Source organism: Sphaeramia orbicularis, chromosome 5 (assembly GCF_902148855.1).
Source record: "Sphaeramia orbicularis chromosome 5, fSphaOr1.1, whole genome shotgun sequence".
Lineage (NCBI taxonomy): Eukaryota > Metazoa > Chordata > Actinopteri > Kurtiformes > Apogonidae > Sphaeramia > Sphaeramia orbicularis.
The window spans coordinates 34,368,171-34,383,247 of record NC_043961.1 but is presented as its reverse complement, the minus strand read 5'-3'; the positions used below and the strand labels follow the sequence as shown (position 1 = coordinate 34,383,247).

The 15,077-nt window shown below is 37.8% G+C and overlaps 1 protein-coding gene across 2 annotated transcripts; it reads left to right on the top strand.

Moving 5' to 3' along the window:
- Positions 1 to 32: 32 nt before the first annotated feature.
- On the top strand, positions 33 to 5,630 carry hyal1 (hyaluronidase 1). Of its 2 annotated transcripts, none has more exons than XM_030133293.1 (4): positions 33 to 157; positions 1,327 to 2,237; positions 3,405 to 3,494; positions 4,809 to 5,630. In XM_030133293.1, the coding sequence occupies exons 2-4, from the start codon at positions 1,329 to 1,331 to the stop codon at positions 5,133 to 5,135; spliced, it is 1,326 nt and encodes a 441-aa protein (XP_029989153.1). In that variant the 5' UTR covers positions 33 to 157; positions 1,327 to 1,328; the 3' UTR covers positions 5,136 to 5,630. The 2 variants fall into 2 exon arrangements, with proteins under 2 accessions (XP_029989153.1, XP_029989152.1); XM_030133292.1 differs by having other exon boundaries at positions 60 to 157; positions 1,304 to 2,237.
- Positions 5,631 to 15,077: the final 9,447 nt, after the last annotated feature.

Below are 15,077 nucleotides of genomic sequence, written 5' to 3'. Positions count from 1 at the left end.
GCACAGACCTCTGATTGGTTGTGGTGCACAGGCCTTTTTTTGTTCTTTTCCCTGTTCTTATGTCATTCAGATCATGAGACTGCTGGTTGTACTTTCCCTCACGTCCAGACCACAAAGTTCAAAAACCCTCCACAATCTTCATCCAGTTGTCAGCTCGGTAAGTTAGTGTTTGTAATTTGGAATAAAGTTAACTTTTCATTTCAGAACATTACAGATGGTTTCACACAGACTTCTTTCTAATTCAGAAAACTCATGATTAAAACCCTAAAGACAGGAAGATTGGTTTTGTAGATACAGTATAATTGTGCAAGAGTCTCTCCAAATTTCACAACAGAACCCAGAGATGTTATCAGTTAATAGTGAAAAGTAACTAAGTACATTAACACTTAACTATACAAGTACAGAACAGTGTAGAGGTACTTGTACTGAACATGGTCAAAGGCAAACATCGCACTTTTTACTCCACTACATTCATCAGGTTAGTTACTTTCAGAATAACCACAAAAATTATTGATTAGCTGCTTGAGATTTGCTAGTCAGTTGTTCATGACATAAACTATTTGAAAGTGTTTCAATCATTTTTAGTCCGGCTTAAAAGCAAACAAAAACACAGCATTGAGTTTAAGGATCTTTTATTGTAAAGTATCAAAATTAAGTCATTTTATGGAAAATTGTAATTAAATGTTGGAAGTGCTTTTTACACATACAAAGCTTGCTATTCTTACAGATTTTGAAATATATTACACCATAGAGCTGGGTAATATAGCCGAAAAATGACATGCCTTTTTTTTCCCAGTAATTTTCTCAGACTTCAACAAAAATGAGTTAATGTAGATGGAAAAAAAAAAAAAAAAAAATGAGGATATGAAACTGTTCGAACTTGTTACTTTTGAGGGACTTAAGTATGTTATAAAGACCCAGCCAAATAATCCTTTTGGTCAATGTGGTTACTTCTAAATTTGCACTGAAATCATTAAGTTCTAAAATCAATATCTTGGTCCTTTATCATATGTAGCAGAACATAGTACTTTATTGATTTGTAGAGAATGAAACTACTTTGCGTGAACATTTTACTAAAAAGATGTGGTAATGTCATGTTGTGTAGTTTATAATGGGAATATTTTATCTGTTTTGTTTTTTTTTTTGCATGAAATATAATCAGCATAAACATAGTTGCATCAAAACAAGACTTTTTTTGTTTCATTGAGCTCTATTAGCAATGGCAAATGAGCCAAAGAGTACATTTTGTTGCTCATGCATCTGTACTTTTATTGGTGACTACTTCCTCTCCGACTCATTGCAGGTTTGTCTTCCTCTTCTTTGTAGGTATGACTTCCTTTCACCCTCAGGTCCTGCTGATCTTATATTTGATCCGTCTTGTTCCAGCACTACCATCTGAAGTGTCACCCTTTTCCGAGGTGCCTTTCCTCTCCGTGTGGAATGCCCCCACTGCCAACTGCCTCTCTCAGTATGGCGTGGATCTTGACCTGGGGATGTTCAGCATCGTCCAGAACCAGAACCAAACCTTCATGGGTGACAACATAACTATCTTTTATGCTGAAAAACTTGGTTTATATCCCAGATATTCCAGCCGAGGGGAGGCTATGAACGGTGGGGTGCCCCAGAATGCCAGTCTGAATGAGCACCTCCGAGCTGCCTCTGATGATATACGCAGATATATCCCTGACTCCCAGTTCCAGGGCCTGGGTGTGGTGGACTGGGAGAGCTGGAGACCTGTGTGGGAGAGGAACTGGGACAGTAAGGAGGTGTACTGGGAAGGATCAAAAGCACTAGTGAGGGCCAAGCACCCAGACTGGAGCCCTGCACAGATAGAAGCTGCAGCTCGGATACAGTTTGAAGAAGCTGGGAGGAAATTCATGGAGGAAACATTAAAACTGGGACAAGAGAAAAGACCTAAAGGACTGTGGGGGTTCTATGGGTTTCCCAACTGCTACAACTACTACAACAGCAAAACCGGCAACTACACAGGAGAGTGTCCGACCGTGGAGATGAAGAGGAACAATGAGCTGTTCTGGCTGTGGAACGTCTCCTCTGCTCTGTACCCAGACATCTACCTCAGCCTGGAGCTCCGAGGCCTGGGCAGAGAGGTTCTGCTCTACGCCCACCACCGCATCCTGGAGGCCATGAGAGCCGGGGCTCAGGTCACGCCATCACCACCGCCGGTGTTCCCCTATGCTCGCATTGTCTACACATACACTTTAGATTTTCTCTCTCAGGCAAGTAGAAGATCAGTGTCAGTATGAAAGGATTGTTCTTTAACCCTTTCATGCATATTCTTCAGCTGTTCTACTTGTATATTCATGGGTTTATTTGTTTTAATTCCATGTCCTCCTGAGACCCAGCAATGCATTTTTGTCCTCTACAGGGGACTAAAGTTTGACAGTTTTATTTTTAAAAAATGCTGTTCATTGCAAAGGACATTCCATTAAAAAATAAATAAATGAAAATAATTAAAAAAAAAAAAAAAGTATCTGATAAAACTGTTGCATTATGCAGTTTCCAATCTAGATGACTGTTTAATGTAACAAAGCTAAAGATTTTCACTTTACTGGATCTCAAGAGGGTATCAACCAACACAGTGGACGCTCATGCATCATCTACACTGACATTCAGACCATTAATGTAACTTTGCTGTTCTTGATAAACCTGATATGCGCTAACATTTTTTAATGTAAATCAACTGCTAATTTTCTCAAACAAAAAGTTTTTTTTTTGTGTATTATCTCCATAACTAGTATAAGAATATGATAAAACGTGAGAAAACATCAGATTAGCTGCATTAAAAATGTTTTTCTTTCATAGTTTTAACACAGTATATCACTTTATGATGATGGGTTCCAAATATATATTTCTTACCTTAAAAAAATTAAACATATGCTGTCCAGCTGAGTGGACATTTTTGTAACTTACTGAAAAATAGATTCATAAAAATAATTCTATTGCATTGTTTTTTTAATGCCTAAAGATGAATAAAAACACTCAGGAAAAAACTCTTGATTAAGGTTTTCATAATTCATGGATGAAAGGGTTAAATTGGACACTTTATTGCTGCTACATTTGCATTGAAACATCACTTGTTTGTATGTGAAAGTTGCTTGTACAGTTTGTGTTTATGCTGCTGTCTTGGCCAAAGCCAGACTCAGACTCAGACTTATTGTCATTCAATCAATAGACATGATAGAACAAAATATAGTTACCCAGGTGTCAGTGTTTGTAGCATAAAAAAAGATAAAAATAAAATATATGAAAGCTAAATAGTTGGGTTGAAAAAGAGATTTTCACCTTGTTAGATAAAACATATAATAGTAGTAAAGATATTTTTAACTCCATACAGTTTTAGGGTTGGTCTGAATTTCTGTAAAAGCAGTTTTTTTCTCCTGCAGGAGCATCTTGTGTACACTGTTGGGGAGAGCGCCGCTGTAGGATCAGCCGGTGTCGTTCTCTGGGGCGACCACCTTTTCTCCAAAACCAAGGTAGATACTGGTAACTCACTACTTCAATTGTCAAATACACTTGATGTGTAAACTGTCATGATGTTCTAACACTGATTCTTGTCTCCTCACAGCAGTATCAGCAGCTTAGAAACTTTCAGAGTAAATGTTTCAGTCAGAATGAAAATAGGTCACACCTTCCTCAACAAATAATATTTTGCATATAAATTGAAATTCAACATTTCAAGTCAGGGAGGAATTTACAATATGTGTATTTGCGAAGGCTGCTTGTTGACTATACATGTTTATCTTATGTAGAACATTTAAATACTGATTTTTGTGGACATGTTAACTGAAAAGATGAGGTAATAGCTGCTACCAGGAATAATCTATCACATGACACATCAAATGACAAACAAATGAATAACGAAACAGGAACCTGTCCTCAGATATCATGATGATTAAGGGAATATCTGACTTTGGTCACTTAGGAAGCACTTCAGTGTGTTTAACTGTGAAACTCAAAGTTCAACATAGCTCTTCTGTAAGAGCATTGAGCTTTAATATGCAACACAATTGGTAGTAAAAATATCAACAATTCTTCTCATCATCCAGTCATGTCTCATTTATGAGTTGATCATTAGTCACTTGACTAGAGGTTGACCGATATGGGATTTTTAAACGTTTGGTCAGCTGATGGCCAATATCTTTAGCCGATTTTTGAGGCTGATATTTAAAAGTGCATTGACCATAAAATACAACTGAAACACTCAGATAATTAAAATTTTTATGCATCAGTATAAATGAAATTATTAATCCATGTACACATAGTACTCTTTTAACATTTACTGAACTTCAAGTGCTGCCCACACTGGTGCCTGATCAAATATCTTATACATTTTTACCACTGATCAAATATCGGCTTTCAAAAAAAAAAAAAAAAATTAAGGCTGATGGCTGATGTTAAAAAAAAAAAAAAAAATCAATATATTAGCCGGCCAATATATTGATCTACCTCGACACTTGACCCATAAAATATCAGGTCACAATGAAAAAACTTTCAATATAGCCAAAAGACGCAAGTGAAAACATAAATTTTTGTGTCTAAATCCCAAAATAATACATTTACTGAAATGCAAGGCCAAGACAATCTGAAAACTGAAACTCCGGTGAAGATGGGACACATTTTAAAGCACAAAATACTTGGAATTGCTTGTGGATGAATAGTCTAATCATTGAAGGGTTGAGATATTAAGTAAATGAGTAATCTGCCTTTTGACACTTGAGCAGGTTTTTATACTTGCAGCTTTATTTTATTTTTTTTACTGCCTCATACTGATTCTTCTCTATTTTTAGGCCACCTGTGAAGCTGTTAAATCCTACATCGATGAGACTCTTGGTCCATATTTGGTGAATGTAACATCAGCAGCCTCTCTCTGCAGCCAGACCGTGTGCTCCTCAAAGGGAAGGTGCCAGAGGAGGAACCTGAACTCCAGGTCCTACCTCCACCTCAACCCTGCCACGTGGACTGTGGTGTCCGACAAAAAGCCTGAAGGAGGACACAACTACAGAGTCCTGGGGCAGCTGAGGAAACGTGAGGCAACGCTCATGAAGTCTGAGTTTCAGTGCAGATGTTTCCCTGGGTGGACTGGGGACACCTGCTCCAAACCCGCACAGGGATAGGCCACCTTATTGTGCAGAAGTTAATCCAGAATCAGTTTAATAAATGGCACAAAATCTTTAAAAACTGCAACAATTAACCACCGCAGACGCATACTGGGGCAGGTTTGGCCCAGACGTAGTTATCTGCATGAGTGCATGTGGTCTCCAGTGAATGGAGGAAAAAATAAAATCTTTGACCTGTGGTTTTTCTTAATTAATTAATGCTTTCACAGTTTGTTATGTCAGATAATGGTGTTGTTTCTATATAAATAACAGTTTACAATGTATGTAGACCATTTTGTATTCAGCTTTAATTTGTCAATAAAAACATTTATTTTTTTTTATGTAATTTCAAATATTTGTAAAATATCAACAGAGCCTTTATTTTCTTTACTACTGGCTGAATTGTAAATTTCTCAGTAATGTAAAATTTAAGCTGGATGATCATTTTAGATTTCAAGATGACCTACTTTTACGAGAAGCAAAATATTCATGGTGCTCGAAGTTCAACTAAATAAGGTGATGCTGCTCTATGTTTGGGAACTCAAAATGTGCATAAAACTAAAAAGCCTTAATTAGATGTCTGTTTAATGATGAAAATGTAAAACTTTCTGCTTGTATATGCTGAAATAAAGGCAGGTTATAGACCACATGCAGCAACACCTGACCACCTCCTTCAAGGGGTGTGAAATCAGAAGTGTAATAAGAAAAAGACAGCTTTATTACAATGTGCAGAAAATGTCATCATAAAATACCCATCTGACTAACGGCTAAAATTTGCTTAGAGGTCTTATTTATGTCTTTGTGCATAGAAATCAATATAAGTGAATCTCCAAAGGAACTTTGTGTTGGTAAATGCAAGTTATGCAAATTTACAGGGTTTCAGTTCTGTTGCAACATGTTGATGGTCATATGAACTATGTTTTCAGGTCAAAACTGTCCAATTTCATCACACTAAACAGCACATTAATGCTATATTTTCATGTCACAAATGGCCAAGTTATATTTTAACTGAATTTACCTGAAAAACAAATATTCTATTCTTTTAGATTCTCCAATTTTTCTTACAAGATTATATACTACATATCACATGTTTTATTTTTACAGGTTGCAATATGGAGTATGGTGCTGATCCATCCTGTTTATGTTACACCAATACATACATTAAGAATGTCACACGTCACTTTTTAAATCAACAGTTTTCTAATAATAAGCATTTTTATAAAGAAATAACAATTCTATATTGTTATTTACTCTTTAGTATGATGACAAACTATACAGTAAATAATTATGATACTAGTTTTTGCACAGGGATCATTTGTGGAAACGGTGACATGGCTGCCGAGCATCAGTATGATGGGATCCGTAACAACCATGTCACATCCGTCCACTGCCACATTTTGTGTTTTTATGTCAGCTGTTATTGTTTTAGATCCACAATACTAACATTTATGAATAAGAGGAGAATTAGCAATAGTAAGTATATAAGTTTATTACTAATAAAGTACTGGTACTGACCAGATCATCATGGGTAATGTCACGTCCGTCCACCAGCAAAAGTTTTCACATACACGTGCTTTTCAAAGTCCAATATTTCTGAAAATATAGCTTCCACTGTCAAATAATATCAGTAGTCTGTGCACAAATGTATTAGCATTATTTCAACACAGTTCTATGCATTTCTTACAACTTTTTTTTTTGTTTTTTTTTTGACAAAAATGGCCACTCATTTGACCCCTTCAGTAAATTTTAGCCACTAAAGACTTCCTTTTCGTTTGGCCCTACTTTTTCTTGATTTTTTAAAAACCAGCAGGTGGCGTTGTAGGACAGCTAACTGTACCATGAGACAGGAGACACCAAGGTCAGAGCTGTGATGTTAAGTAACCACAGGAAAAGCCAAATAACTTTACATCAGAAGCTGATGTTTGACTCAGTGTGTGACATGACAACACCTTTATCCGTCCCTCTGTGCAGCAGTCGAAATGCTCATGATGGATTAAACCCGCTAACACCAAACCGAGGAGAGCATGAGGTGACCTTGATTGATTTACACGTGGCATGTACAATGTTGTCTTATCTGATGCCCACTGCTGCTCCAAACCAGTGTCGTTGATTGTAATTTCCCTCCTCTGTCCTCTGGAGGCTTGGCGGCCAGACTCCCAGAAGGCCCGCTGTTTCCTCTTCCAGCTTTATCATTACTTGATTGTGGGGAAGTGGAAAGAAGATAGATGCTTTTTTTGAGAAGTGGGGAAAGATATCTTCAGCTTGTGCTTTTTAGGTCTGGTTTTATTGTGCAGGGTTAAAAAAGAATGCCCATTAAAATGAGGGATGGAACTTTAAATGAGAAAATGTGGTCTAAACAGCAGTGTCGTATTGAATACATTACATGAGATCCATTAACATGAGTTTCACATTGACTCTAGTGCAGGGATGTCAAACTCATTGTAGTTCAGGGGCCGCATATTCCCAATTTCATCTCAAGTGGCCCAGACCAGTAAAACAGTGGCATAATAGCCTATAAATATTGAAAACTCCTAATTTTCTTTTTGTTTTAGTGCAAAAAGTAAAACAAAATTCTTAAAGTGTTTGTATTTGCAAAATATTCTCTCACCAAAAAGTGAATGACCTGAAAACCCCCAAATTTGTGCAGTTTTAACAATGCTATGCTTCCACTGATCATTTTACATGTGCTTTACAGATCACAGGCAAGGCAAGGCAAGGCAGATTTATTTGTATAGCACAATTCATGCACAGGGCAATTCACAGTGCTTTACAAAAATGGAAAAGAGACAGGTTAAAAACATATAATTATAATTAGAACATAATCAATAAAACATAAATAAAAATCAATTAAAACAAAGTAAAAGAGAAGAGTGCAGATAGAACCCTTTCAGTTGTTCTATGCACAGTTGAACAGAGCTGTTTTCAGCCTGGACTTAAACATTGTCACTAGTGATGGGACTTTTGGCTCTTTGAAAGGAGTTGTTCAATTCGGACCCGTTCACTGAAAAGAGCCGTTTAAAAGACTGGCTCTTTTATGTTTTTTGCATTATTTTGAAACACCAATGTTTTAATGACTAAATAGGCTACATGTGATGATTGACACTACATTTTAAAGGTGTTTAATTGGCACGGCAGTAAATATTATCTTACTGTAAAAAAGAATAGTTAGTTCAAATGTGTGGGCTAAATACATGACATGAGAGGTGACATTAGGCAAATGCTGGAATTTGACAAAAAACAAAACAGTACATTATGTGGACTAGTCTGTAGCCTAAAAATGAGGAAAAAAATAAAACATTTTCTCATGAAATAACATTTTATTCTCCTCAAAACAAGAACAATAAATGTGTGTAAACATATGGAAAAAATTGTACAAAACACAACAGTGATTAGTCCCTGCAATAACTTAAATACCTGAACTGTAGTGCAATTCTCAGAACAAGAACAATAAATGTGAGTAAACAAACAGAAAAAAATTGCACAAAACACAACAGTGATTAATCACTGCAATTACAGTACTTAAATACCAAAAAAAACTGTAGTGCAAATAAAACACTTTAAGTAACATTGCAAAATACCTGAAATCTCTAATGTAAATATCAAAATGATTCCACATCAGGAGTTCTTTCACTTCTACTCTGTATATAAAGCCAATGCCTCCCCAGTGACGCTAAACTGACAGGCAATCGGACACTCCCTCCTTTAAAAAAAAAAAAAAAGAAAAAAGAACAGCTCTTTATAAAGACTCGGTTCCCATTGTTTGTTTCAAAGAGCCATTCAAAAGATTCGATTCATTCGTGAACGCCACATCACTAATTGTCACAGTAGAGGCCTGTCTCACATCATCAGGATCTACAAAGGCACAAAACATTTAGTAACAAACATTATATTGTTAAAACTTTGGAGTTTGGAAGTAAAATGAGTTTGACACCCTTAAAGTTAATATCTTCAGTGTAATTTTTACACTTTGCAAATTCATCCCTTGGACCAGATTAGAACCTTTGGGGGGCCGGTTTTGGCCCACAGGTCATATGTTTGACACCCCTGCTCTAGTGAATGTCATGCATTTTGTGCTATAACAAACTTTAAAACGTACTTTTGGTTTCATAAACAGCTGGACATGAGCAGAAGTCTCTGATCTGTTTATCTGGACGGAGTGGTCCTCTCTTTTTCTTCTTGTCAGGTCGGGCCTGCTCCTCTATTTCTCTATCCTCTCATCTCTGCATTTCTTCATTTTGGCGTCTCGCTCTGTCACCCCTCCATGGTCACGTCTCCCCTTTCCCTGCTGCTCGGTCTAGAGATCGTCTCGCTCGCTCTTGGTTTAATAACTGTTTTGTCACGCTCTGCGTCTGTGTCCTTCAGAGGAGTCAACTCTCTGATCGGGTTTCTTAAAGATCTGATGCGCTCTTGTTTACATGATTTATGCACTTATATGTCAACCACAGCCATGCTGATGTACATTAATCAGGCCTTTAAATGCATGGCACTTCTTGAAAACGTGCAGCTTTTCTTTTTTTTTTTTCTCGTAACAGGTAACGGAACCTGTTTCATGTGAATTTTTTCAGCAAAGAGGCCGTGATTATATAAGCCACTATTTCACACTTAAAACAGTGTGAGTGAAAAGGCTGTGAAAACTGATGAAAAGTGGCCCTCGAATCACCTTTTATCATATCTCCATGTAAGTAAAAAACATCAGAGCAGGGAATTGGAGACATGAAATGAAAAGGCAAAAAGGCTGAGTGTGTGGAGGTCACAGCGTCCTATTTCTAAGATGGAGCTCTCATATCTCCTCACATAGAGGCTGCTTGTCGACTGCCACTGGCATCGCAGACCTCATCCTGCAGTTGTATGTCTGTATGACTGTATGCAGATGAGCTGACGGCAAATCACTGCGTTTGCACAGAAATAGCTGCTGTCTTTATGCAGAAACAAATCTGTGGGATATACAACAAAACCATCATCTTTGTGTCTTTTCTGTCTATGTGTTTGAGGGGTAACGTCTCTCTGTTATTGCTGTTAAGGATTTGCTCTCCCTGCTGCATGCCTCCTGATGAGAGGTGACCTGACAGACTGTCACATGTGACTTATCCTGCAACGGGCAGCGCTGTGCTCAACCCCAACCCCCGCCCCGCGAGACCCCATCAGTGCTCAGAGAATACCATTTAAGAGCAAAGCCAACTCACATTCACACTCTCATACACAAAGCTGGCTCCTGCCAAAGTCGCACAATAACGCTGTGTGCCTGGTAGCTATTCAGGTGGAAAATTACACCGCCCAATCAATCGCTGATAGAAAGTCTTTCCTTTAGTAACGGCCAATCAAAAGCTCACAGTGTGTCTTCTGCTGAAACAACGGCCCATCAGTTGCACACTATACTTGTTGTTGTCATGTTGCTCCTGATAAACTTTAATTATTCTCAAGGACACATATTGATGAAAACATAAGCCAATAAAAAATGAAGGGAGAAAAGGCGAGTGCCCTTTCAGTGCGTAATTAATTCTAATGTGATTTTTTTTTTCTTGCAAGAATATAATCCATTTCAGCATTTTTCTCATTCATTTTATAGGATTTGATCGTAGCTCATTTGAATAAACATTTTGCTCCATATTAGTCTGGGTAATGAAGTGGATCTCAGAAGAAAAATGCTTTTGTTATGAGAGTGGAGACTGCTGTGGCACAAAGGAGTGTCACTATGGTCACCTCAGCAGGGAAATTGCTGATTGGATAGATTTAATCTAATGCAGAGTACCATTAATGATTTGTAGATTTTTTTTTTTTTTTTTTTTGACAAAGTTTCAATGTCAACACGATAAGGGGGGTTCTCTTATATGATATTCTGTCTCCCTGTGGAGTTGAGAGCAGATTTTTGACACCAAATAATCTTGAAGCAAAACAAAATTAAATTTCGTGAAAGTAAAAAGAAAATAGATCAGACTTTGTCATAATAAGATATAGTTTGCTTAAGAGCATGACCATTTGATCAGCTTCTCAATGTATGAGATTAATATTAATCTTTCTTAAATAACTATAATTTGTTGCATGTAATGGAAGCAAATTTGCGTACATTTTGACGTCAGTGGTTGGACTTATACTCTAATTTTAAGAAATCTACATATTCAGATTGTTTTTGGGAAGATAAACAGATTTGAAAACATTTGGTTTCTTTCTCTTAAATGTGCTGTTTTTGCAGGGTACAAAAAAAAAACCCCACACACACTTTCAAGATGTCTGTAACTGTAATCTCAGTGTGAATTGTCATGTTTTCTTGTTTGGATACCCACTTGGCTTAAATTGTCACTTCGGGCATTTATGGGATGAATTAAAAAAAAAAAAAAAATCTAAATTAACTGAACTGCCCTTCTGAAACACAATAAATTATAACAAGTAAATAAATATAAGCAAAACAGAGAAATTTGCAACTCTTGCCATCCCAGAAACAATTCCAGATGTACATACACAAACAGGAGACAGTGAGGAAACTGATGTTCTGATATTTCTGCATCAGTGATATAAAAGTTGAAAGAGCTGAGATGACGCTGAAAAAGAACAAACTTACCCTTCGAGACACTATTATCTCTCCTTTCTCAGATTTATAATGCACTGAAGTAAATGATTTTCTTCTTATCGTGTTTCTGATTTGACTTTTGGAAACTCAACAAGCCGTGCATTTTTATTAGTGTTTCTGGAGAAACTAATGAAAAGAGCAGAAAACTAAACTTGTGTCTGCAAAGAAAAAGAGCACAGATGTTAGTTTCATAAATGCTTTCACCTCTTGATGCTGTATATTTATGAAGAAGGTCCATGAAATAGCATAACAGCCATTTCTTTCTTTTGAAAAGTGCTCTGGTTTTCTGATGATCTCCGTCCAAACGCTTGGCCTTAAAATATAGAGGCAGAGTGTGATTTAATGGGATTCATGACTCCTATTTCACTATCTTAATCGACTGTCTGTTCCTCTTATTTTGATTTACCCACTGTTTTTCTTTATTCCATAACCTTTTATTATGAACTACATGGAGCCCATGCACATGCTCACACAAGCAGGAAAGACACAACAACACGCACTTATATGAATCCAAGATTAGTCTGCAGGAATCAGGGATTGCTGGGTCTCAACAGAAATGTCATGGTGAGTCGTAACCTTTACTGGAGCACGTTATCTGCTCTGATAGCGTGGCCAGGCCTGGGACGGGGACCAACGCGATGCGATTGGATTTGAAAGGTCCCCATCCAAGTCATGCCCACCGGCTATCTTGCCTCCACAGTTCAGCAACACCAGCACTATGGCACGCCGCAAAGTTTCAAGGATCTGATCTGTCCCGCTGTATCTGCATCTCCGTGCCCTCAATTAATCAGCTGTGGCTGGAGAATAGGCGACGGGTCACTCTGGTGGTTGAGAGGAGGGGATGTGAAGAAGCATGATACTGAATGGGACCATAGTGGGGGGAAAAAAACTCAGTTTGACATGTCTCAGCTGCTCTTTTTTTTTTCCCTTTTTGGTGGTTTTATGAGCTGGGATGTTAGTGGTATAGCAGAGGAGGATGTGAGAGAGGCTCTGGGACAAAAGCACCGTATGGCAGGGAGTATTACAGCCAGATCTGTTTGCAGAAGTGCTGACATGTGTATCTGTCACTACAGGTCATGAGTTATGAAACTGACAATGCCAAGCCTCCCTGCTTAAACCACACAGATCAGAGGATGCCCTTGATGTCAGCTCGGATAGACAAATGAAGATTCACATTACATAAACCATGTTACTCTTACAACAGGCGGCTGCAGGCATGTTTTTCATCTGAAGTCAAGTAGGGAAACACTTTACTCAGCACATGCAAAAATAAATGTGCATGTTCAGTTTTGTTTCCACCTGGATGTACATATTTAGACATAAAACACACATATTTATCATGAGGCATTATAAATATCACATCAGCCTCCTAAACACATTTAATATAGAAGATGCTTCATAAACATTTACTGTTTAATAGCGTGAAAAATGCAGGAATTACTCGCCCTGTTAGACTTGCCCTTTAACACTCTGAATCTTCCACCGGCAGTGAAAAGTTATAACTCTTAAAGGACGGAGAGGGTGCTTGAAAATGACTTTTAAAATATCTCTCCCGTGTTAAAATGTGACGGATCACACAGTGCAATTACACTCTAAAAATGTAATTACAAATAATTGCAGAAGAGCTCACACTGACAGCTCTCCTTCACGTACATTTTCAAGCACTTTTCCTTAGGTTGAATTTGATTAAGTATTTTGCTCAACTCTCTCAGGAGCTTCAAGATTCAGAGGCATGCAGCTGAGTTAATTTTGAGGTTATAACATCGAATATATTTATTTATTTCAACTAAAGTGTGTAAGTAAGCAGAGCTATTAAGAATAGATGATCACCACTTATGCAGAGCTTCATTACATTTGAGAGGGGTTAGTTTGTAATTCATACGATGTGGAAAATGTAATTTATGATGCCATGTTTTTCTTTTGACTGTACTCATTTGATTCTCAAGTGTGATTTTAAGGAATTGCATTACTGACACGTTAATAGCTATATGAAATAACATTTTCTCTGTTAATACTTCAGTGCTCACAGTATGTAAGACATCAGGGAGAGCAGGTCTATGTGTGGTATGGTCACAGTAGGGGGCAGTAGTGAATAGTATTTCTATAACAGACACTGGAAAAGTCCACCAAGATGCTTGTTTGCTCTCAGCTTTTCTGGGCGAGGTCATAGATTTGTTTTTTATAGGAACCATTTCAATGTAGAATGCAATAAGAGGCCATATAAATGTGCGTGTGCAAAAATTGTGAAAGCTTTATGCACTAAGGCATGTGTGTCTGAATTTCACAAAATATTCCAACATTTGATTTTGCTTTTCATCGTTATTCATCTTTTATTAAACTTTAATATAGTGTAAGTGAAGGAAAAACAACCGTGCAAATATTTCACCACAGAAAAAAAAAGAAAAGGCGGGTAAAATTTTCATGCAATTATTTTCCATGAATGATATTAAAGATGAGGGTTGTAACATTAGGTGGTCTCTCTCTTGTTTCATGGGCATTTGCGTCCCAGTTTCTCAGAATTACAGACTTCAGTGCTTCAGTCGAGTTCCATGGCTCAGCAGGGTGACATTCGCTCAGCATGCTGTTGTTCTTGGGCGTTGCTAAACAGCCATTCCCGGGTCGCTCCGTCGCCGTCCACATCTTCCATTTCTGCACCTGTTTCCAAGACAACTGACATTTAAAGGAGCGGCTGTGGTTATTGACTGTTTGGTCTTGACCAGCTCTTTACTTGCACTTGAAAACTGTTTGGTCCAACCTGTTACTGCTTTTTTTTCCCCACTGCAGCTCTAAAAAGTCATGGCAGATTGTGCAGAAGAATAAACACTGTTTGCTGAGACTTGCATATGGTCTTTTCCTTTTGGGTGGAGCAACAAGGAGTGAAAAATCAAACAGAAGAAGAGGCTCCGGCTGGTATTTCATGGTCTGCATGTCTCGGGCATTTTAATTTAAGAAAAGATTTCCTCTGACGATGGGTTTGAGTCATAGTTTATGCTTAATGTGGGAAGTCAGCCTAAATAGGGACTGGGGCCTAAATGAGGAAACTCATACAGCTGGCAGCACAACACTTGTGTAGGTGTAGCCGTAGATTCAGCTGAGTAACTGAGTAACAGGTTTATGTAGACACTGGCACCCTACTGTGTAACCACCACGCCATCAAATTAAAATTAAACCATCTAACATGAATGCAGTGGAGGATTTTCACTCCTCCTCCCCCTCAGTCTGATATTCTACAGTGGAGCCTTCGAAGAAAGCTCTTTTATGTCATCAACACAGAGGCTGATGTCTCAATCTGATCTCTGGTTTCCCTCTGATGATTATGGACAAATTATTCACTAACAGGTGAAACCGGTCAAGCACAAATAATAGGATTTCTCACCTCAGAAAAGACTAATAAC